The 25,228-nt window shown below is 42.5% G+C and overlaps 1 protein-coding gene across 4 annotated transcripts in view; it reads right to left on the bottom strand.

Moving 5' to 3' along the window:
• Positions 1-25,228, bottom strand: part of LIMS1 (LIM zinc finger domain containing 1) — a 168,476-nt gene that overhangs the window by 32,753 nt on the left and 110,495 nt on the right. For 3 of the 4 annotated variants that reach the window (XM_075563359.1, XM_075563360.1, XM_075563358.1), the window contains exon 2: positions 6,965-7,124. In XM_075563359.1, coding sequence (XP_075419474.1) covers positions 6,965-7,124 — 160 coding nt within the window. Of the gene's footprint in view, positions 1-6,964; positions 7,125-11,876; positions 12,125-25,228 lie in introns of those variants that run through there. The other variant, XM_075563357.1, reaches the window with a different exon arrangement.

Here is a 25,228-nt window from a genome sequence, read left to right as displayed (position 1 = left end):
GCTTCCCAGATTGTACATCTTTACAAAGGTCAGGCAGTCTCATCTTTCTCCTGTGGAGTCTGTGAGCAGCATAATCAATCCACAGTGCCCTGAAGCGCTGTCTCAGTTTCTAAAGTACATAATCTAGTCAGAGTCAAGTTCACCTAGAGCAGTGGTTCTCAACCTTCCTAATGCTGCGACCCTTTAATACAGTTCCTCATGTGGTGGTGCCCCCCCCAACGATAAAATTATTTTCGTTGCTACTTTACAACTGTAATTTTGCTACTGTTATGAATTAGGTGACCCCTGTGAAAGAGTCATCCAACCCCCAAAGGGGTCGCCACCCACAGGTTGAGAACTGCTGACCAGGTCAAGGCATCAACAAGTGTAGTCAACTCGATGGCCCCTTCATCACATTTAAGAACTACAAAGAGGAATACCTGTGCTCAATTCGCTTATCTCCAGACACAGGTCCTACTGTCAGGTAGAAAAACAATGGTCTAATTCTAGGGCTGGCCTCTGCAGCCAAAGGGGAAGAATGTCAAGGCTGTATGACTCAAAGGGTCCGGAAGTTTCACAGTAAAAGTAAATCACATTTTCAAGGGGGAAGTAAATGCAGAGAATCCACTTCACGGCTAGTTTGCCAGTGACAAGAAAGCCTGGATACTGTGTAAAAAATAAGAGAAGAATGATGTGGGGTTTTTTTTTCCCTCTGCAGTTAAAAAAATGTTTTAATGCAATATTAAGTAGGGGGTTATAATTCAGATCAACAACTTTTTAGTCAACAGTTGAGCTACTAATCAAACTCCTCAAGAGTTTACCCTTAGAACAAGTGATCCAAAATCGGTGCCAAGGAGGTGTGGTAGGGCTTGATCAAGGTCAATGTAACCAAGAGGAATTACTGAAACCCAAATGAAGGCTGAACATAATAGTGGGACAAAAGGAAAGAGTTAGGAGGCAAAGGGCATATATAGAGGTCTAAACACAGGCATGTACATTATGTAAATATATTTATATATGCAATGGGGAATTAGATCTATGTGAATATATTTATATGTTTAGTATTAAGGTAGTAGATGGACATTGGGCCTCCATTCAAGTACTCCCTCAATGCAAGAATACTTTGTTCTATTAAACTGGCATTCCATGATGCTCACCTTCCTGACACAATCACTGAAGACAAAGGGGGTGCATAAGCAAATGTGGTGAAGAAAGCTGTTGGTGTTTGGCTATCAAAAGATATAAAATCTGGGGTCTTAAAAGCCTGAAGATAAAAAAGCAGCCATCTAGCGGAGAAGCAGCCAAGCCCACATGGAAGAAGCATGACAGCCTGTGTGATCACGAGCTGTCGAAGGGATCAGTTATCAGGCATCAAAGAACAAAAAATCCTATCAATGTGAATGAGGGGAGTACGCAGTGGGGACCCAAAGCCCATCTGTAGGCAACCGGACATCCCTTTACAGAAGGATCACAGGGACAAGATGAGCCAGTCAGGGTGCAGTGTAGCAACAAAACATATAACTTTCCTCTAGCTCTTTAATGCTTCCTTCCCCCACCCCCACCCCCGCCCACCATCATGATCCCAATTCTACCTTACAAATCCAGCTAGGCCAGAAGATGTTCACGGGTACAGATAGGAACCGGAAACACAGGGAATCCAGGACAGATGAACCCCTCAGGACATGTGGTGAGAATGGCGATACCGGGAGGGTGGAGGGAGAGTGGGGTAGAAAGGGGCAACCAGTCACAAGGATCTACATATAACACCCTCCCTGAGAGACAGACAACAGAAAAGTGGGTAAAAGGAGATATCAGACAGTGTAAGAAATGACAAAATAATAATAATCTATAAATTATCAAGGGTTCGATATGAGAAAATATCAATCTATGGATTATCAAGGGCTCATGAGGGAGGGGGGAACGGGGAGGGAGGGGAAATAAAAAAAGAGGACCTGATGCAGAGGGCTTAAGTGGAGAGCAAATGCTTTGAGAATGATTGGGGCAGGGAATGTGCGGATGTGCTTTATACAATTGATGTATGTATATGTATGGATTGCGATAAGAGTTGTATGAGCCCCTAATAAAATGTAAAAAAAGAAAAGAAAATGATTAAGGCAAAGAATGTACAGATGTGCTTTATACAATTGATGTATGTATATGTATGGATTGTGATAAGAGTTGTATGAGCCCATAATAGAATGTTTTAAAAAAATTATCAAGGGTTTGTGAGGGAGTGGGACAAGAAGGAGGGGGGAAAAACCAAGAGCTCAAGTAGAAAGTTAGTTTTGTGAATGATGATGGCAACAAATATACAAATGTGCTTGACACAATGGATAGATGGATTTTTTTTAAAAAGGGTTTACCCTTCCTCCAAGCCTTGGTTTCTCTTCTCCCTCTCATGGACCCCACCTTCCATTGCACCCACATTAACACCTGTTAACCATCCAGCCTGCGGCTTCATCTTTCCTCCCTTGCCCTGCTAACGTGAAAGTCTGTTCCCCTTGGTATGAAATTCTTTTCGTTGTGTTTCCTTTCCCCCTTATAACTGGTGCTTCTGTGCCATGGGGTGTTTCATGGCTTCACCATCATTTTTCAGTGATGCATAGTATTCCATTTGTAAACATAAGACAAAAGCAAGAAAAATGGTAATAGAGTAGAAAAGACAGAACCACTATTTCAATCAAGATGGAAGACCATCAATCCTGTCTCATTTGTGTGCACGCTTGGTCTGTGTGCAAGCTTCTTTTCCAGAAAACAGCTGATCACTGGGTATTTTAGTTTTCTAGGTAGAGACCTGTAGAAAAATGGAATTAAAAGAAATGACCTGATTGTGGTGATGACTGTACTGAACTTGATGTGACTGAACTATTTAATTGTATGATATCTGAATTACATGCCCCCAACTGTCGAAAAATAGAATTTTTTTTCATGAACATTTTGAGGCCACCTTGTATTCTACAAGTAGGTGGTTTTAAAATACATTTTTACTCTCCTGAACTTAAGAGGCTAAAGTCCAAATTGAGGGCAGTGGTTCCTGTCTTCTTTCAACATCCTGGGCCCAACATTTTCTAGGAGGCTCACAGTGCAGGGACCCAACCGACACACTTCTTTCTTGGTGGTAGGTAGGTCCTCAATCTCTGGTCATGAAAAAAATATTTTTTCTTTCATATCTCAAAAAAGACTGACCCAAGATACAACCTAATTTCATAGAGTGTATCCTGCACATCAATATATAAAAACTAAGTGCCCCTGAGTCAATTTTAACTCATAGTGACCCTAAAAGATAGGGAAGAATTGCCCTTGCTGATTTCTGAGACTATAGATCTTGACAGGAGTAGAAAGCCTAATCTTTCTCCTAAGGAGCAATTGGTGGTTTCGAACTGCTGACCTCTCAGGCAGCAGCCCAATAAATAACCACTACGCCACCAGGACTCCTCACATATAGAGATTAGGATTTACAACACAGAGGATAAGTGCATCGGATTACAAAAGGAGGTTATTTGTGCAACACTGGAATCCTGGCCTAGCCAAGTTGGTAACTATTTCTGGGGGAACAATTCCGTATATAACACTGGGCATAACTGAGAATGGCCCTGATACCTTTTCCTCTAATATTACTCAATTAAAAGGAAGATTCTCAGTCTCGTATGCAGGTTTAAGAATCCCTGGCCTGGAAAAACAGTTTTAATGGTAAACGTTGTGGCTAAAATTGAAATCTCCCCGAAGGCTTAAAAGGGTGTCGAGCCAGCGCAGTAGCTCATTATTCAACCACATCTGTGTAGTGTCTTTTGGAATCCTATGAGACAAATCCAGACAAGCAAAGGGCAGAGTGACGGGGGTGGAGGAGAACAAGTATGAGTCATGATTTCTTCTGTTCTATTCAAGGCGGTAACACAGCCTTCCCGCTCACTCAGCATAAATGGCTTTGCAGATTATGGAACCCAAATATGGAACAATGAGCTGTGGTCATGCTCATTACTGGAGAGAGTATAACAGCGTCATTAATCCCAAAAGGCTGGCGACAGGGCAGTGAAGGAAAAAGAGAATGGTCAAGGGCTGGCACCCCAGGTTGGTCTCGGAGGAAGTAGCAGGCAGGGTAAATAGAAACTGTGTTTACAACATCAGGACTCCAGTTCTCTCGTGCACCTTTAGAGGCTGTCCTGAGATCCTATGTTTCGATTGGCCACAATCATCCATTTCAAAAAAGCATCATCTTCCATGTGGCAAGCTTATACATGGGAAAGGATACTGTTTACAGGTATCAGGGGACAAACCTACATTCTAAGCCTATTCATGTCCCAAGCCATGTTATCAAGGACATTTCAATCTTTCCGGGTCTCAAAAAACAAAACAAAACAAATAAAAAACCAGAAACAAAAAAGTGAGTGGGTGTAAAGAGGTGAGTTACAACCTATGGACTAACGTTTCTTCTGAAGTCAGCTTTCAATGATTCCTTTGAATGTGCTTTCCAAGTTACTGTTCTTTCTGCCATCCAGGCAGCCTTTACTGTGGCCAATTATTATAGTGTTTCACCTCGACTCCACCGAAGCAGGTCTGTAGAGTCTCGAACTCCATCACCATCACAACTGCAAGAAGTTGTCCCAGCTCCTTAGGATTTCCTTTTCTTCCTAACAATCCCAGACCACATCCTCCAGGTGCTGCCCCCTTTACTATCAGCCTTAGCTCCACCCACAATCCCAGCCAGGATATCACCATTTACACCCCACCCCCACCCCAAGCTTCTCTTCCCCTCCTCTGGAGGACACTGGATCTCTCCTGCCACTTCGCACCCCACAACCTTCTGGAACTTGTCCTTGCACCCAAAAAGGTACCACCATGGACTAAGAGAGTGCGACCACCCAAGAAAGAACGAAAAGAAAAAAGAACTCCTGATCCTATTCCCAAAGTTTTTGTTTTATGAAATGGGTGTTATCTGGCACATAGTAGGACCTCAATGCCAGTGAATATAATAGCATTTCCTAAGCAAATTCTGAAAGTCCTCCTTTTTGTTAAACACACCATGCACACAGCACTTCTGTTCTGCCTTTCTTGTGCCCAGAATGGGTTAAACTGCTTGTCTGCCTACCCCACCCCCACCCCCACCCCCAGCCAGACTCCAGGGCCCTGTGTGGCATTGTTTCTATAGGAAAAGGGTGTCTGAGTGCCAAACAATTGACTTGCTAAATGACCTTTAAAAACTACCTTTCCTTCCGCAGAAACCACTTCTAAACTTGGGAAATTTGAAAATCTGGTAGACAAAAGAAACCAAAGAGCAGCCAGCTAGGGCTGTACCATAATTGTACATAATATATGATCTTATCGAGAACTGTATCTAAATAGCATTTATATGCAGTTATGTAAAGATTTAAGTTGTTTATCATCGAATTAATTTTTCTTTAAAAAATATTTTCTGCTTTTTTCTTTTCTTTTTTTTAATCATTTTATTAGGGGCTCATACAACTCTTATCACAGTCTATAAATACATCAATTGTGTAAAGCATATTTGTACATTCATTGCTCTCATCATTCTCAAAATATTTGCTCTCCACCTAAGCCCCTGGCATCAGCTCATTTTTTCCCCTCTCTTTCCATGAATTGATTTTTCACACATGAGTACATACCACTCTGATTTTTCATTTGGGGTCCACCTCCCTAGTCCACCCCACCCCATGGCCCTAATTCTCATGCTTATCTGAAAAAGTTTTAGTACTGATGAGAAAAAATACAAAGGACATGTAGACCACAAGGTAACATAAAGGATCAAGGAAAACATACTTCGAAAAGCGACACAAAATGCACAGAAGAACTAAATACAAACAGTGTACCAGCCTACAACATTTTTCCAGACTCTTCAGGAAAAAAAAAAAGTGTGTACTCATGGTTACAGACATCTAGCCTCCTCTTTGACACTTTCTCTGAGCAAGAAGCAATTCTTGAGCACTTGCTCTGTAGAAAAAAACCCCAAAACCATTGCCCTGCCTTTGAGCCAGTGCTCACTCACAGAAACCCTATGACCCTAAGAGTTTCCCCCATGGGTTTCCAAGAATGTAATTCTTTATGGGAGTAGAAAGCCTTGTCTTTCATAGTTTCGAACTGCTGACCTTATAGTTAACAGCCCAATGTGTAACCACTATGCCACTAGGGCCCCTGTAGAGAGTGGTGGGAAAATCAGACACAGTCATCCAAACAGAAATAATCCCATAAAACTCACTGGAACAGACACGGTATTTGGTGAGGAACTTGGGCTAATATATGGAAGAGAATTAGTCAACGATAGTCATAAAACAGGTAGCAGACACTCACTTAGAAGAGGATGTTCCATAAGATTAAAAAAAGGAGCCAGCGAGATAGAAGATAAAGTGGGCTTCAAACGGCTGGAATAAAATGGAATTAACTTTTACTTGTGAATGGGGTGGAGTATATGGCGAGAGGATTTGGTTTGCTGAGCTGGAGTGCTTGGGACTGACAGCTCAAGTCATAGGGCGATGAAATAAACACCCCGTTCTGCCCCCACCCCTACTACCCATCCCCCTACCACCCGCAAAAAAAACCCAAAAAACCTGCCATCAAGTTGATTCCAACTCACAGAGCAAAGGAGAACTGCTCTTTTGGGTTTGTACTAAGCTGTAACTCGTTGCAGGAGTAGAAAGTCTCATCTTTTTCCATGGACTGGCTGGTTTAGCAATGTCGACCTTGTAGCTAGCAGCCCAATTCTCGTAGCCCACTACACCACCAGGTGAGGAAACAGGACAGTGAATCGAACGAACGGCTGTAAATGGAGAGCTTTGTTACGGCATGCGATCTAAGACTGTTACCCACCTTTTCCTACTTAAGGTATCACTGACCTGACAGCTAGCAGCAGGATGCTCTCTGAGACGGAACTTTACAGTGAAGCAGGTGGCTTTAGAAGGGGGAGCGGCTGGGGAAGGAAAGGAAAGGAGGAGGAGAGGGGAGGTTCCCTCACACTTCTGCCGGCTTGACTCACCTCATAGAAGAGTCCTTCTGGGAACTGCTGGAAGCACTGGGCACAGACAAAGCACTGCTCGTGGTACAGCTCGCCATTACTGTTCACGATCTTCTCGGCGGGGGCAAAGCCCCCCTTACAGCGCTCACAAGTAGCATTGGCCAGGGCATTGGCCATGTTGCTGCAACACACAAGGACAGACAGGAAGTCAGAGATTATATCAACCCTTCTGAGATTCAAGACAAGAAACCAGCACAAGGTATTGAGTAAATTCTATCTGATCACAAAAGGCATGTTTTATATAGAAAAGGTTTTTTTCTTCCTTGTATTAAGCACTCTTAACTCAAATTGTTCCAGTGTCTTTATTCCACCCAGCATCTTAGGTTCTGAAATGGTCTCCTTTTTTGACTCTGGTTTTCCCTTAATTTGGCATTCTTGAGGGTCTACTATGTGCTAGGCTAATAGGGATAAAGAACGGACCAATGTGCCCTCAGGGATCAACAGCCTAATTAACATACACACAAGTCAGTTTCCCAAAACCAATTTCTGTCTTTCTGAGAACAGAAAGAAAATTGCTGGTCAACTGAATGCCCTGTCATATCTTAGGTATGACTTATCTTTTCTATTAAATCTTTTTCCAAAGCAACTGCTTAAGTAACCCATACATTCAGTCCTGTTAAGAATGGCCAAGGCAAGCAGTGGCCACCATTACTGAATATTTTTGATCATTGTAACTTAATATCACAGGATTTGACATTGTAATGGATGGCGTTTCAGAGAGGAAAAGTGACTAGCCGGTGTCACTAAGCTGTTAGAAATGGAAAACTGGAATCTGGGTCCCTCCGCTCACAGACCTACAACAGCAATCACTTAAGATTATAGTATCCATTTCCAGTACATGAAAGGACATGGTAAAATAAGCTACCAAGCTTGATTTAGACAAATCATGGATGTGAAAATAGGGTAGCTGACTCCAGTAATTCCATCGGTGATTCCCAGGGCTCTAAACAAGTTCATTCTGGTTTGACACCCTGTTGAGAATGTGCCTTTAACAAATCCCAAGGTGATTATAACGCACACAAATTCCACTTTGTCTTAAAACTAACTCTCTCTCTCTCTCTCTCTCTCTCTCTCTCTCTCTCTCTCTCTCTCTCTCTCTCTCTCTCTCTCTCTCCCTCTCTCTCTCCTCCCCGCCCCACCTCAATAGATGGAATCAATGGTCCTAAATTCTACCCAATTATTGCAAAGTCTGGAAGAAAAAGGCAAAATGATTTGTAAAAAAATACCTTTAAAAAAAGGAACACATAATTATTTAATCTCCCGCGTGCTTCCCGGATTTCACTTAAGAACTGTGTTGCTTCTGCAAGACCGCCAGTGGAGGAGGCCCCCCTGGCCCAGCCACCCAGCGCGGGCCTCTCTCCATGGTAATTTCACAAAGGTTTGGCACAAGCTGTTTGCAGATGCGCACTCACAAATCAAATGCTCTGATGCCCACAGCTCATCCCCAGGTTCTGCTTCTGACTTCCCAGATACTGAATGAACCCACCCTGTAAAAGTGACCACCCACATCTGTCTGAATCTTCTTCATACAGCCCTGTGAGGTAGGTGAAATAGGAAGTCTCCATGTCACAGATAGATCAGCTGCAGGCCTGTGACCACCTCTATGTTTTGCTGTTTCTTCACGGAATTGTAACCACCAATGTGAAAGTCGTCACAAAAAAGAGGATTCCTGCGTTGCAATCTTAGCCTAAGAACTTCATGCAGAAATATCACACCCACATCCCTATATCCATCAAGACATGGAACTAAAACTAAAAGGCTAAAAAAGGGAGGAGGAGGCAGCGTCACTGCTGGGCAAACCTGACCACGGCTTCAGGCAACCTATCTTTTCTGTAAAGACTAGGAAAGCCACCCTCACTCCCCCACCCCGGGTTATTTTCAATTATTGTGGATTGGAGAGAGAAATGCATAAAATAATTCTTCTTCAACTGGCTCAGTGGTAGTTTTAGCAAAGCTCTGAAAAACGTTCCTCTGACCAAAATCCACCAGCATCACCTAATGCAGAAGTAGGGTCAGTCCCACGCCTGCCCTCCTTCGTTCTTCAGTACTGCTATGAGAGCGAAGTAAGAAAAGCATGTGGGAATTGCAATACAGGGCCTTGTGATTAATTCTAAGCCATCTCAAGAGAGTTGGACAAAGAAAACACTGAAAGGTCCCAATTTATTTTCACATAGATTAGTAGTTCTCAAAGTGAGGAGTCAGCCCTACCTTTCAGACTCTGGGAAGTGCCCCATACTCCCTATTCAATTCCATATCTGTGGGAGGTGGGAGTCCCCTCACCCCTTTTCAACAGTTTTATTGGCATATAATTCATACATCATACAATTCAATGTTCAACCACAAAAGTTGTACAATTACTGTATTTTCTTTCATATTTTCTTTCCACACTTCCTCTATCATGACCTTCTCAAGAGGTTGAATACAGAAGCAGATATGAGAATCTCTTATTAAGATAGACATTAACAGAATTGCAAGACTATAAAATAATGCCTTTATACTCCCTCATTAAAAATAGTTTTATTGCTCTTATCACAATACATACATGCATCCACTGTGTCAAGCACATTTGTTCTCTCATTTTTTAAGGGGTGGTGGTGGTAATTTTCCATAAAGATACTACTGTTAACATGTGATCAATTTGCCATTTTTCAGTTTAGTTCATTAATATTCTACAGTTTTCTCAGTCTTAATTTCTAAGAAATTAATCAATGATAAGCAATAATGCACCCAATGATTTTCAAGTGAAAAGTGAATCTTAAAGCTCGGTAACTACTGAATTGCTAGCACTCTATTATATTATGCCATTGTTAGCTGCTATGGAGTCAGTTCTGATTCACGGTAACCCTGACATAACACAACTGGGGCCTGTACCATCTTCCTGATTGTGTACTTGACCCTGAGCTACAGCCACTGTGTACTTTGTGTGCCTTCCAGCCCAGGGGCTCATTTTCCATCCCAATGTTCTTGTGATCTCTGGGTTTACATCGGCAATTTAAAAATCTGTTTCGCCAAACCATTTTTCCTACTCTGACTTACCCTAGAAGCTTGACTGAAACCTGTCAGTTATGCTACCAGTACTTCATTTTATTATATGCGATTCACATTCAAGTTCAAAATACTCAAATATGTAAATATTCCGTAACATCAGCACACTAAGTAGACACATTACAAAAGCAAGCAGTTATCCCACCCCCACATACACACAGAGAAAACAAAAAATAGAACAAACTAGTTTCAGAGAGATAATGTAGTATATATATCAAGAAGCATTCCTTTTGAATAACAAGCAAAAAAATAGTAACAGAAAACAAGAACATCAGAAGACACATTCTAGGAAATAATATACTCTCACAACGGTACTTGAACCAATTAGTTTCTTCTTTTCTTATCTTTGACCCTTCAATATTGTGTGTACTTTATAGTATATACATATATTTTATAATATATTAGTTAACTTTATACTTATTATCTCCTAATTCTATTTTTCTATAAATATTTTAATCCATTTTATTATATTACCATATTGTTTTGTTCTTAACTTTTCACTATAGTTTGAGCATGATTTTTTAATAGTCATGAACAGCATCAAAGAATTATACAAGCTGTTATTCAGTTTGTCATAACTAGTTGTTAACTTTTCAGGAAAAGACTCACTAAAAAGTCTTGATGACAGTTAAGTGCACATGTGGCTGTAAGAGGGGGCTTCAAAATGTGACACACACACTCACATATATACCTTTAGTCAATCATAACTGATTTAATTTATCTATTTTCACAAAAGAACCTTACACCGAAAATTTGTCATCATGAAGCTTTCCATTTTTCAACTCTTTTATTTTCTGTTTTTAAAATGCAACAATGTAAAAATCCAAAAATCACTTTGAAAATTCACTAAGTAGTTAAAATGTTAGTTACAGCATAATGACTATTCCCAAAGCTATTCATGAAATGTGAAGATACATTACATCTGTTGCAGTATTACGTAGAATAGAGTAGACTCATGGGAATGGAGAATCTTGTCAGTTACCTTTTCGTCACCTCTTTTGTGGCAAGTTTGGGATTTTTAACAGTCCTAGTTTACAACTTTTATTTAGGTCAATCATCTTACTTGGGTTGCTCTAAAAGGCTATCCTGTATGCATTTTATAAGTTTTTTGCTAAAATTAATTTAACAAAATCATTTAGACGAACCACTGAAGAGTTCTTTAACAGCCCCCCCTCTACACACACACACACACACACACACACACACACACACACACACACATTTTCCTTCTATTCAATCCTTTGAAGATAGTAATTCTGACATTCAATGAATCCATTTCAAATCGCACATTGTTAAGCAAAACAAAAAAGGTAGTTCTTTATAAGTAGTCTTTAAATAAAATTCTTAATTGATTTCCCCAACCTCACCTCCCTCTACTTTTGCAAAGTTTTAAAAAGCACCAGTATTTTCTTTCTTTTTTTTAAAAAGTATTTTCTATTATAAACCTCTCCAGGAAAATCCTGAAGCCCCCTTCTTTGAACTACATGGTAGCGATGTCTACTAGTATCGGGACTGCAGCTGTACAGAGGGTCGGAACAAGTCAGAACAGACTTGGCAGCACTAACAAGGATTTCTATCCGCACAGATGCCAAAGTCTTCCTTGCTCTCCCTTTCAAAGCAGCATCCTCCTTGAAGTCACATTTGTGCTTCCTCTAGTGTAATGTCTGAACATGACGAGGCCCCCGAGGCCCCCTCTCCGTCTCCCAGAAGGAAGGACTATCGCTGCCGGTAAAGTACATCACCCAGCACTGGCAGGCCAGAAAGGACAGCTAAGGAGAGCAAGAATGCGAATCCGGAGGAGTCACTCGCTGAGAGAGGAGACACTTACAATTTCGCATAAAAGTCACAAAACTCCTTGTAGACTTTTACGTCACTGTGCCTGCGCTGCAGTTTGGACACAGCCCTCTCGTCTTCGTGGCCATTAGCCTCGTGGGCATTGTTAAGGGCTGCCTGGGGGAGTTCTTCGTGCTCTGGGATAGCATAGGGGCGCACTCTGCCCGGGAACGCCATCCTCGCAGATCGGCCAGCTCTAAGCCGGGGAAGTGAACAGAAGGACACAGCAGCAGCAGAAACAATATTGAGGACTCCCCCACTTCCCAGACAGGGGTCACTCCCACTATTCCCACATACGTCAGCCTGGCCGGCTGGCCAGGATCCCTGCTGGAACTTCAAGTTAAGAGCTCCGGCAGCTCGGCAGGCAGCAGGCAGCGGGACAGCCTGGGCTCTCTGAAGCTTTTGGGAAGCCCTGGAAAACATTCCACAGAGTCATGGCATAGCCTTCGGAGGAGCAGCCTGCTCAGTGGAATGTGGCCGTAAACACTACACTGCGGCCAGAGAGGGCTCTACTTGTTGTCAGGGTTAAGCAAGACGAACCCTACACTTTTCAGCTTTGGTGGGCACACAAATCTTCTGGAGTGCTTATAAGGATGCCATTCTTCCCCCCAAACAACAACAACAACAACAACTCCATTTCTAATATGATGCTGCTGTACCCTCTCTGTTGGGGAATCAGAAGCCCATGCTCCCGTAATTCCAGGGCATACTTGCCATATAGGCTTTTTAGTCACTTTCCCCTCATTCGTCGGAGTCTCTGAAATTAAGGGTGAGTGTTACTAGCACTCGGTATATACTGAGAGATCAACAACATAGTTGAATGAAGACTTCGGGGAAAAAGAAGGTGGAGCTCAGGGTTAACCTTGTTTCAAGGATCTACAGCTGATAGAGAGAACTTGGGAGAAGCCATCAAAGTTGGTTGCGACGCAGAGCAACCGTATGGACAACAGAATGAACAGTGCAAGTCTCACAAATGTTACATTTGAGGCCACTGCTGCAGCTACGGTGAGGCTGCATCTCCTCGAGAGCTGTCTTTTTTTATTGACCTTCCTACTTTACTAAGCATGATGTCCCCCTCAAGGGCTGGTCCTTTTAAGGGGCATTTGAGTTGCACTTCTTCCAAGGCAGATTTGCTTATTGTTCTAGCAGTCTATGATACTTTCAATGGTCTTTGCAGTTCAAAGGCATCAATTCATGTCTCCCTCATTCATTGCTCATCTCTTGCATGCTTATGAGGCATTCTGAAATACCATACTTGCGTAACTTAGGTGAGCCAAAGTTCTTAGTCTTTATCATGAAACTGAAAAACAAAACAAACCAAAACCCCTAACTCACTGCCATCAAAGCTATGCCCACAGGGCAGGGTAGAACTGCCCCTGTGAGATTTCTACCTGTAGCTTTTTTATAGGGGTAGAAGACCTCATTTTTCTCTAGCAGTGCAGATGGTGGTCTCTAACTGCAGACCTTCAAGATCAAAGGCCAACACTTAACCACTACACCACCATCTTTATCATGGTTTAACAAGGCCGTTAATTGTCTATCCATTAAAAAAAGTCATGCCTTTCTTGTCATATTCATTCCATGGTATTGTCATCTCACAGTTGTCTTATTGGCAATGATGATGTATTATTCACAAGAAAAGGGTTCAGAATCTTTTTCAAATCCTCTCAGTACCACAGTGTCAGCCCACCCAAATCAAGGTACCAAGAGGAATCTGCCCAAGACAATCTAGAGCAGCGGTTCTCACCCTGTGGGTCAAAACCCCTTTCACAGGGGTTGCCTGATTCATAACGGTAGCAAAGGTACAGTGATGAAGTAGCAACGAAAATAATTATACGGTTGGGGGTCACCACAACACGAAGAACTGCATTAGAGGGTCGCAGCATTCGGAAGATTGAGAACCACTGCTCTAGAGCAATGGGAAAGAGAAAGATGATCTGCCAGGCAGGTCACTGTTGAGATAGGGCAGTCATGAAACCAGTAGCAAGGAGGGTAAGCTATAACTGAGACTCACAGATATAATTATAAATAATAGCTCTTGGGGTTACTAAGTGCTCACTGTTGAACTGAGTGCTCATCACATCCCTTTGAGGGAGATACTATTTATTTACAGAAGAGCAAAATGAGACACGGTGGGGGATAAATCACCCCCTGTGGAGCCAACATTAACACCGAGGTAGTCTGATTCTAGGCTCTATGGTTTTAATCCCTCTGGGAGAAAAATGGTTAGAAATAATTACTGAGGAGCAAAATGGATTAGGGAATGGGACAAAAATGGGAGGAGGAGCAGAAAATGACACTAAGTGTACCTAATTTGACCCCAAAAGATCTCAGAGTTCAGGAACTCAAGGGCTGGGGGTTATCAGGACTGGGGACCAAAGTTTAAAGACACCAGATGAGAGGGAATTGCTGTTTTAAGTAGGCAAAATACAATCTCGTGGCTTTTCTTTTTAATTTCTTAGTTTTTCATTAAATAATGACCATGTAGAAAAGAGAGGAGTCAGAGAAGGAGAGAGACCGAGAACGATGGGCAGATAGATACACACACACACATACACCGACTGGCAGCGGCATGTGTAGTGCCACACAAGGGTCTTCTCCCCTTCCCCAGCTAATGCCTCTCTATTTACATTTCACACAGTCTCCTGTTTTCACACCTCAAACTCAATGTTCATTTCCATTATCTTTGATTATCGTATCTATATACTGGGATCAATTCCACAAACACGGGAGCTTGTCCTCCCCAGGGAGAACATTCTGGGTAATAATTTTAGTAGTTCTAGGTAAAGAAATGCTTTGTTTATTTTCTTGGACATTGAATAAGGAAGATCAAAGAAAAATCAATGCATTGATTTGTGGTACTGGAGAATAATATTGGAAGTCCCATGGACTGCCAAAGACAAACCCATTTGTCTTGGAAGAAGTCCAGCCAGAGTGCTCCGTAAAGGCAAGGATGGCAAGACTTCGTCTTACATACTTGGGACACATTGTCAGGAGGGACCAATCCTGAAGGAGGACATCATGCTTGGCAAAATGGAAAGGCAGCAAAAAAGAGGAAGGCCCTCAGCAAGATGAATTGATACTCTGGCTAAACACTGGGCTCAGGCACAGGAACAATGACAAGCAAGGTGCAGGACAATGCAATGTTCTGTTCTGTTGTGCAAAGGGTCTCTATGGGTCACAACAACAAGGTAAACAAATAAGGGGCCCTCACCATGCTCTGGACAAAAACCTTTTTATTTAGCCAGTTTATGGAGACCTCTCATACAGGGTCCATTCATCATGCACAAAAATTAAATGAGACTAGTATCTTCTCAGAGAGGTTAATTGAGTTGCAGAGAGTCACTCAGCTGGAAAATACTAAGTTTCAAATTAAAGTTCAAATACTTCCCTCCAAGACCTGAACTTTAACTTTATATCCTTATGAAGTTCATCCTCATGGGGATCCAGGCCCTGATGGAGCCCTCTCCCCCCAATGCCAGAAGCCATTATGCTCTGTAGGTTTTCCTAATAACATTCTATGCCACTGTTTTGCTTTGCTTTTTCAAATCATTTTATTGGGAGCTTGTACAACTCATCACAACCCATTCTGGTCTAGCCAGATTTGTAAGGTAGAATCAGGGTCATGATAGTCGGGGGGTAGGAAGCATTAAAGAACCAGAGGAAAGCTGTGTTTCATTGGTGCTATAGTATACCCTGACTGACCTGTCTTCTCCCCACGACCCTTCTGTAAGGGGATGTCCAATTGCTTACAGATTGACTTTGGGCTTCCACTCCACACCGCCTCCGCCCCCACCCCCACCCCCCATTCACATTATGATTTTTTGTTCTGGGTCTTTGATGCCTGATCCCATCGACACCTCATGATCACACATGCTGGTGTGCTTCTTCCATGTGGGCTTTGTTGTTTCTCAGCTAGATGGCCGCTTGTTTATCTTCAAGTCTTTAAGACCCTTGATGCTGTATCTTTTGATAGCAGGGCACCATCAGCTTTCTTCACCACATTTGCTTATGCACCTATTTTGTCTTCAGCGACCATGTTTATGCTGCCATTTTTAATCCACATGAGCTCCTGAATTCTGACAGTACTCAGACATGGGGCCAAAGTGTTCACTCTTTTTAAGAAAAAACATTTTATTGGGGGCTCATACACTCTTATCACAATCCATACTTACATCAATTGTGTCAAACACATTTGTACAATTGTTGCCCTCATCATTCTCAAAACATTTGCTTTCTACTTGAGCCCTTGGTATCAGCTCCTGATTTTTCCCCTCCCTCCCCACCACTCCTCCCTCACGAAACCTTGATAATTTATAAATCATTATTATTTTGTCATGTCTTATACTGTCCAACATCTCCCTTCACCCACTTTTCTGTTGTCCATCCCCCAGAAAGGGGGTTATATGTAGATCTCTAATCGGTCCCCCCTTTCTACCCCACCTTCCCTCCATCCTTCCAGTATCGCCACTCTCACCACTGATCCTAAGGGGTTCACCTGTCTTGGATTCCATGTGTTTCCAGTTCTTATCTGTACCAGTGTACATCTTCTGGTCTAGCTGGATTTGTAAGGTAGGATTGGGGTCATGATAGTGTGTGTGTGGGGGAGCATTAAAGAACTAGAGGAAAGTTGTATGTTTCACCATTGTTACACTACACTCTGACTGGCTTGTCTCCTCCCCGCAATCCTCTGTAAGGGGATGTCCAGTTGCCTACAGATGGGCTTTGGGTCCCCAATCTGCACTCCCCCTCACTCACAATGATATGGACTTTTGTTCTTTGATGCCTGATCCCATAGACACCTCATGATCACACGAGCTGGTGTGCTTTCAACATTTGCAGTTGCACTTCACATATCAAAATTGTAAGCACAATGAGGAGAGGACATCTGTATTGGTTAGGTCTGTATCTGCAGTCCTTGAACAGAGAATAGCATTTAGCAGGTGCTTAGTGATCTATTTGTTGACTTAAGAGAATGGAAGCTACTGTTGCGTGCTGTAGCTACTACTGCCTCATATCAACCCTGAATGACAGAATAAAGGAGTCCTGATGGTACAGTGGGTTAAGAGTGGGCTGCTGACCACAGATCAGCAGTTCAAAACTATTAGTCACTACAGGGGAAAAAGATAAGTTTGGGGGTTATTTTACCCTATCTTATAGGGTCCCTGTGAGTTTTGAGTTTGTGTGGACTAGAACTGTCCTATAGGGTTTCCTGAGCTGGAATCTTTACAGTGACAGATTGCTCTGTCTGTGTCCCACAGAGGTGCTGATCACTGCATCACCAAGGCTCCTTAAAGTGTGTGTGTGTGTGTGGGGGGGGGGGAGGGACAGTAATCCATTTATTTGGTCTAGTTAGTGAAAATAATGAAAGAACAAATTAGCTAGACAGACAAGTCTGCCAAGTGCTTTGACTCACACCAAGAGATAACTAATTATTTATTTCATAACTAGTAATAATTTTTATGACACGAAGAATAAAATACTGAAAAAAGCTAAAGATTTATGCCCATAAAACTCTTCTTCTGTCAAAGAACCAAGCGAAATGTGACTGGTCTGCAGCCGACATGTTCAACTTTTGTTTAAAACTAAGTCTGGAGCATCAGGAAGTTGCAAAGAAGGTGCAGAAAGACCCTTTCATCACAGAAGGGCCCTTGGGGACTTTGCAGTTTGGGAATGTTTTGAATGAAGCTGCTGTGAACATGGGAGCACACATTTCTGCATCAATCTCAGTTTCCACATTTCCATGATAACTGATTGGGAGTGTGATTGTTGGGGCATAAGTTAATTTATGCTTAGCTTTAAGTTTTTGTTCTTTGCTTTATAACCCGCCCAACTGTTTTTACCAGCGCAGTTGTATCACTTTGCATCCCCATTAGCAATATGAGGGGACGTTATGAAGTTCATGGGAATTTTCCATCTTCATTTCCTTTTCACATGAACTTCTTTAAGCCTTTACACACACACACACACACACACACACACACACACACACACACACACACACACACTCCCTCTCTCTCTCTCACACTCACTCACTCCTAACAAGAAGGAAAAAGAAATAATATATATATTGAGGAAATGAAAGCACTACAGAGAGTATGTGTGGGTATTCTACTAATCTTAATTTTCCTTTTGATGACCCGAATTAAAAAAATAAAAAACCTGCTTCTGGATCACAGTAAGAAACTAGGTTCAAAATAAAGTAAAAGTGCTTTCAGTTTACATTCTGATTGTTTTTGGTATGCCCTTAGTCCTGCCCAGCACACGTTCTTACCAGTGTTGAGTGCCATCAAAAGAGGCCTGTGGCTTGAGAATAAAATCCAAACTCCCATCAGCCACTAAATTGTTCTACACCTTCAACTACGGCAGCTCTCCCCACTAAATCGGGAGAAGTGGTGGCAATGTCGTGGAAATTCTATTTAACTCTCCCAGTTATCCTCTTGAAAGGATATCAGGTGCGAAGGAAGCAGGGATTGTTACTGAAGAGTGTGTGACTCACAGATACTCGAAATACAACTCTTTAATGGAGGTCATCTTACTATGAGTCCTTTTTGATCAAAGGTATCAGATACCACAAAAAGATCTTAAAACGGTTTATTTGATCAGCTTCACCAATGAACGGTCTTTATGTGGGGGTAAGACAGAACGGGGGGGGGGTGTAGTTCTGTTGTACGGGGTCATGATATGGGTCAATAGGCAGATTTATGGCTTTGTTTCTGTTTACATTTCTGCAGACATCAGTCTGTTCTCCTTGTACTTCCTTTAACCACCGAGGGTGCTGTTGACTGAGAACCAGGGTAGATTGCCACAGGAGCGGCAACCATGGGATCACACCAGGCCACACCACCGTTCCTTCCTCCTATATCTAAGTTTTGCATTTCAATTGCCAATAATTATTTGTGCATCTTAAAGAATTATCAATGCATTTTGATCACATGTTCGATAAATTTCAGCTTGAAGAAGTTAGTGGAATTCTTCAATTTCTTCATTATTAGCTTTAGCGGTTAGTGCACAATTTTGAATAATAGTTGTATTAACTGGTCTTCCTTGAGAATATATACATATTATCACAGATGGCCCTGCATTTCAAAACAGATCTTGAAATGTTCCTTTTGATGATAAATGTGATGCTTATTCCTCTTGATTTGTGTCATTCCTACTATAGTAACCTATATGACTGCCCGATTCAAAATGGCCAATACCAGGCCATTTCCGCTCACTAATGCTTTTGAGGATTCTTGATGCCTGGCAGAGGGTCAGTGAAGAAGATGAAGACCTCTGAGCTGGGATGACACAGTAGCGGCAGCCATGGGCTCAGACGTAACAATTGTGAGGATGGCACGGGACCGGGCGGTGAGTGTTTCACTCTGCTGCCCATGGGATGCCCATACGTCTCAGGCAACCCCACGACACCTAACACTCACGCTAACAGCAGAAGCAGCAGCGGGAGGGGGGGGGAGTGGGACGCTCAAGGAAGGGAAAATGACACGTGAAAAGGACAGCGCTTCCATTAAGCATCTCTTCCCTGTTAGCTACTTGCTAGCAAGAGGGAAGGACTCAACCAGTTTATTCTCCACCTAAAAACCAAAACACTGAGTGAGAAAGGAATGTGCCTCACACATATTAATAATCCCGAGACAGCAAACAAAATGAGGGCTCAGAGCAAACCAAGAGAGCTGTAGGGGAGCTGATATTTTAGCGACCTATTGACAGCACAGGAGCCCTGGAGGTGTAGCGGTTACACACTACTGCACACTGCAAGCTCAAGGTCAGTTGTCTGGACCTACCTGTGGCTCCCATCAAAGAGAAGAGGCTGTCTGCTCCCATACCGCTTTTACAGTCTTAGAAGCTCAGACCTATGGGGCCTCTGGGGCTAACTGACTGGATGGCAGCTGGCGATGGAATCACAAACAGGCTGCAGGCTTCGCTTCAGCAGTGATTCTGGAAAAGTCGAGGCCTCTTAAGAAGTCACTGTTCACTTGGTTCCACTGGTTACTTATTTATGTTATTTTATAACATCCCTGAACATATGAAGCTCTTGCTATGTGCTCTTGACACAAGAGACATAAGGACATGAACTAAGAAGCGTCAAGCACGCTACTGGTAGTATGTATTTCTCAGATTAACAAACAAGCAAGTAGAAGTCTCAGCTTCTGTGATAATATGCAACTCTGTGGAGGGAACAGAACCGGTTTCTTTCACTGTAAGCAAGTAGTGATGCCGATGTTCTCAGTTAACCAGTATCGAGTGAGCCAGATTGTGTTGTATGACATCAGGGCCCTGACTAATATCAGCTAGTAACTGCAGTCACTTAAAAAACTCAAGCAATGTAAGTTTCTGACTTATATTGACCCTATACAAGGGGGCTTCAAAAAGTGTGGAAAACCGGAAGCAAGAGATAATAGAATTTCCCCACAAACTTCTAGAAGCTCTTTCGTAAGACAGACTGCTCCAAGGGTTTCAAAGGCTGTAATTCTTTTTATTTTTTGACGCCCACTTTTTTTTTTTTTCAAAGTCTGTAATTCTTTAACAAAGTTGAGTTAGCAGCCAAGGGCCTAAATAACGTGCTTTGAGTGCTTCTTTCATGAAAGGTTGAAAAATCAAACCAAGCCCACTGCCATCAACTTGATTCTGACTCTTAGTAACTCTATAGGACAGGGTAGAACTGCCCCTGACAGTTTCCTTCCGGAAACAGATAGAAAGCCTCATCTTTTTTCTATAGGGCAGAGGGTGGTTTTGAACGGTTGACCTTGCAGTCAGCAGAGCAATGCATAGCCCACTATAGCAGAGGGCTCGCCCCAGAGGGAAAAGTTAGTTGGCACTATTTTCTCAGAAGTACCATATAGGCTTAGTCAGTCAGTCACTTGTTTAATTTAGCTAAAAGAAATATGTTGTGTGCTGTTTGTTCCAAAAGGTTAGGTGGAAAAGTGGCAATTTAAGGTTAAATAAATACAGCTGGCCACATTTTACATCCAGACATTTTGTTACTTTTAAACCACTTCTGGCAGATAATAATGTCACTCCAAGAAATGCAAACAATTCTCTTCTCCTGTAACCGTAACCTTGAGAGAAACATTTATCTGAACTCCCTTGACCACAACTACTACTGCTGCTACAGCAGTGTGTTAAAATAGCACTTGAGGTGGAGGGGAAGCTCTTTATAAAGGCCAATTTTATCTGAATAATGAGCCTTCTCCGGTGGCTTTTGCAAAAATCTTCCAGTGCTGTGCTGGGCTACAGAACTAAGGTCGCCTTAGGTTCCAGCTTCCCTTGCCTTCCTTCCCATGAGGTTCATAAACCGATCAGCACTCTATCACTATAGCTAATGCAGAGTTTTGGAAGATCCCACAGAGCAGTTCTCAACCTCCAGCATTCTTGACAGCCATTCAGAAGTACAGATATTTACACTTCAGAAATTCAGTATTTTCTGGTCATCTATCCTGTGCCAGATGATAGTCAGAAAATGTTGAGTTTCTGAAATGCAAATCTCTCTTTTGAGATGAAGTCTTGTCCTATGGGATCTTCCAAATTCCACATCAGTTCGGGTGCTCTGACACACACAACTTACTGCCATTGATGCCAAGTCACAGTGGCCCTGTAGAGCAGAGTAGACTTGCCCTTGTGAATTTCTGAGACTGTCACTCTTCTATGAGAGCGAGCCAAGTCTCGCTCAGAGCAGCTGGTGGTTTTGAACTGCTGACTTTGTGGTTAGCAGTCAAATGTGTAATCACTACACCAACAGGGCTCCTCCTACCTGTTGGTATTGTGCTAAAGAGTGTTCATCAGATTACTGAACCTCCTGGAAAGAACCTTAAGGGAAGCTGCGGCCTGTGCTCAAGGTGTTCTGGTGGAGTAGTGAACTAGGAATGGAGCTGCTGACAATACGGTTAGTATTTCAAGCCACCAGTCACTCCACAGGAGAAAGAGGAGGCTGTCTACTTCTGTAAAGATTTAAAGTCTCAGAAATTCCAAAGGCAGTTCTACTCTGTCCTGTAGGGTCACTATGAGTTGGAATCAGCTCAATGGCAGTGAGTTTTACTGTGAGCCTAACCTTATCACATACGGAGGGTCTAATCTACTAGGGCAGGCTCTGTAAAGAATGTTGCTGAGTTTCAGATTCCACTAGTCTGGCTAACGCAGTGGTTTCAGCCAAAGCAAATTCCATCTCTGATATAAGTCACAAGCTCAAGATAAATCAACTATGTAGAGCCATCATAACCCCCAAATGGCAGCTACTCCCAGGAGCTCAAATACTTAAAACCTGGATATAATCATGAGCAGAACTGTGAAAGCAAAGCATCAGCTCTTTAAAAAAAAACGGCAATGGCAAAAGAAAAAAGATGTTAAAAAAGGGCAATGGCTGAATTATGTGCATTTCTATCAAATATTTCGACAGGGTTTTAAAAAGAGAAGCTGAACATTTTGACCAACTGATCCTAAAATGTGGGACTCTTACATAGGAAAAGAGCAGTGCCCCATTCCACAAATAGATCTGCTTAATAGATCATGGAAGCAGGCACTGGCAACACCAACCACGACATTGACTTCAATCAAAGGTTTCTGTGTCCTACTGGGATATTCAAAGTGTCGCGACAGTCTGGTTAAATTACCAAATGGCAAACTGAATGATTTTCATTGTGATTCTCTATCCCACTCAAGTGGAAAATTCAATCTGAATTTTCCCCCAGACAACTGAAAACAAAACAAGCATGGCACGCAAGCAGAGAGAATGGGACTGGAAAGTTCTTTCCCATTTCCCAGCTTCCAGGACAAACGCAGTATGTTTTCTCTCAGCAGACAGCAGGGAAGAGACAAAGGTTGCCCAGAAAGGGTATTGGGTTGCAATTAATACGCCATTCTGTTTTATCTGTTGAAATCGTTTCCTAATTCATGATTGCACAAAGAGGAAATAGTCACTAGCAAGGGGGAGAGCGGGCACAGCTTTTCAAACTAGTTGAAAAAGAAACGCAGGCCATGTTTTATATGCTTGTACTAGTACTGCTCACTGACACCATCATCAAGCACACGGTACCATTTTGGCTTTTGATAAAAAATAACTGAAGAGATCACGGGAAAAAACTCTCATTTAACCAAAACTTAAACTGTAGATTAAAGATTTCCCCCAAGTATGATGGAAACCACTACCCCATTCCCAATGCCCAGCAATTAAAATGAGGTTGTGGCTGAGAGAAGGATGGGCTGCACCTGATGGTTACATGAAAGGGTGGGTGGTGTTCTGAAAGGGGCCCTGGTGGTGCAGTGGGTTATACGTAGCTCTCTGGGAGAAACAGAAGGCTCTTTGCGCCTGTAAAGATGTACAGCCTTGCAAGGGCTGCACTACGCAAAGGGACATTTCTGCTCTGCCCTGTAGCATCAAAACGGACTCAATGGCAGTCGACTTTGATTTTGCCGCTGAGCTGATGCCTCCTTGTAGGGATCCCACAGGGCAGGGAGAACTGGCCCTGGTGGCTCCTCATAAGTACAAAGAGTCCTCTTTCTTCCGTGGAGCAGCTGGTCATTTTGAATTATTGACCCTGCAGTTAGCAGCCCAACGCACACCAGCTTGCTTCCTTTCCTCCACAGTGTTCTGTGACATTCGCAGCTGGTTTACCAAAAGGCATTCTGAATCATGGTGTAGAAAACATCAACAACATTCAAGGCATGTCACCTCCCGCCCCTCTACACAAACACAACAGGGTTGACTCGCAACGTGCAGAGAAATCAGATACGGTGTTTCTGGACTATTGAAACAAATCCAACTGTCATCCCACAGGCAAACAGCCATATAAAGAAATAGTCCAAACCCAGGCTGTGAGAGCCGCAGAATGTAACACAGGAAAGGGTGATAACTGATAGCAGGATATCAAGGAATTGTTTTTTTTGGGGGGGATACGTGGCATTTTAATTTTCTAGCACCTCAGCTATGTGGAAATATGTGTAAGCATACACTCGGAAAAAGGATCACAGGGCTGCATTTGTTTTAAAGCTGAATTTCTCAGATTTCATTAGTTCAAGAGTAATAAGGCTTCTTACAGAAAATTGTGAAGCTGCAGGAAAAAAATGCTATTTTTTCATATCATTATATTTAGATATCCTGCCATCTAGAGATAGAAGAAAGCCTCTTCTTTCTCCCTCAGAGTGGTTGGTAGTTAGTTTCAAACTGCTGGCCTTGCAGTTAGCAGCCCAAGATGTAACCGACTGTACCATCAAGGCCCTTACACATAGGTAGGAAGATGTACGTGTACATGTATATATAAATAATAAATCATGCTTGTTGTAGGGTGATTGTTTAGTGTTATCTTTTAACACTAATGATGAAGTATTTCTAGTTCTCAAAAGAAAACAAAATAAACTCATTGCCTTCAAATCGATGTCCATTCACAGCAACCCTATAGGGCTGAATAGAATTGCCCCGGTGTATATTTTACGGGAGTAAAAGTCCCACCTTTCTCCCATGAAGCAGCTGGTGGTTTTGAACTGCTGACCTTGCAGATAGCAGTCCAACCTGTAACAGTACATCTCTGGGGCTCTTTCTAGTTCTAGGCATTATGCTTTTAAGAATGTACTATCTCTTCCCACACCCATCCACTTTTGCTGAAAGTTCTGCCCACATTTCTGTTCAAGATCTTTTCTTTTAGCAAAATCTTTAGTGATGTAGTAAGGTGTAAAGTTTCTTTCTAGGCCCCAATCAATAAATATGGATTATTTGGTTAAAAAAAAAAAGATCTTTTCTAAGAAGACTTCGGTTATAAGTTTCTGCCTCAGGCACTTTTGTTTAGCAGCTACGATACCCACAGACTAGTGAAGACGTTAGGATAATTTTAAAGTTGTTTTGTCCTGTAAAGCAATTCCTTATCTCCCGAAGAACACTGACCCCAACACCAAATCTGCTGCAAGTCCACTCTAACTCACAGCAGCCCTCTAGGACAGAGTACCTGAAGATGCCAAGACTGTCCATCTTGACCTGAGCAGCCTGCCCCAGCCTTCTCCTGTGGTGTGGTTGATGGGCTTGAACTGCTGAGGAGGGGGTTAGCAGCCCAACACTTAACCCACTGTCCCACCAAAGTTCCTTTGAAGAAAAATTCCTAAACGTGAAAATGTTTTTCATAGAATACCATGATACCAACTATCCCTGAAGTATGCAAATTATTCAAACTAAACTTGTCATGAACGGTCTTTAGACAAGATTGAGAAGCATGCAAAGGAAGAAAAAGGCCAGAGTGCCGCTTTAACTGGAGCTGGCGGGGACCTATCCTTCATATCTAAGCACTGGTGGGGGGCGTCTTTCCCAAGAAACTCCAGGGGTGGAAGGACAGACAACCGTACCAAACTCACCTACTTCAAGAT

The sequence above is a fragment of the Tenrec ecaudatus genome, chromosome 11 (assembly GCF_050624435.1).
Source record: "Tenrec ecaudatus isolate mTenEca1 chromosome 11, mTenEca1.hap1, whole genome shotgun sequence".
In the NCBI taxonomy this organism is placed as follows: Eukaryota; Metazoa; Chordata; class Mammalia; order Afrosoricida; family Tenrecidae; genus Tenrec; species Tenrec ecaudatus.
Note: the sequence above shows the minus strand (reverse complement) of the source record. Positions and strands in the feature narration are given on the sequence as shown.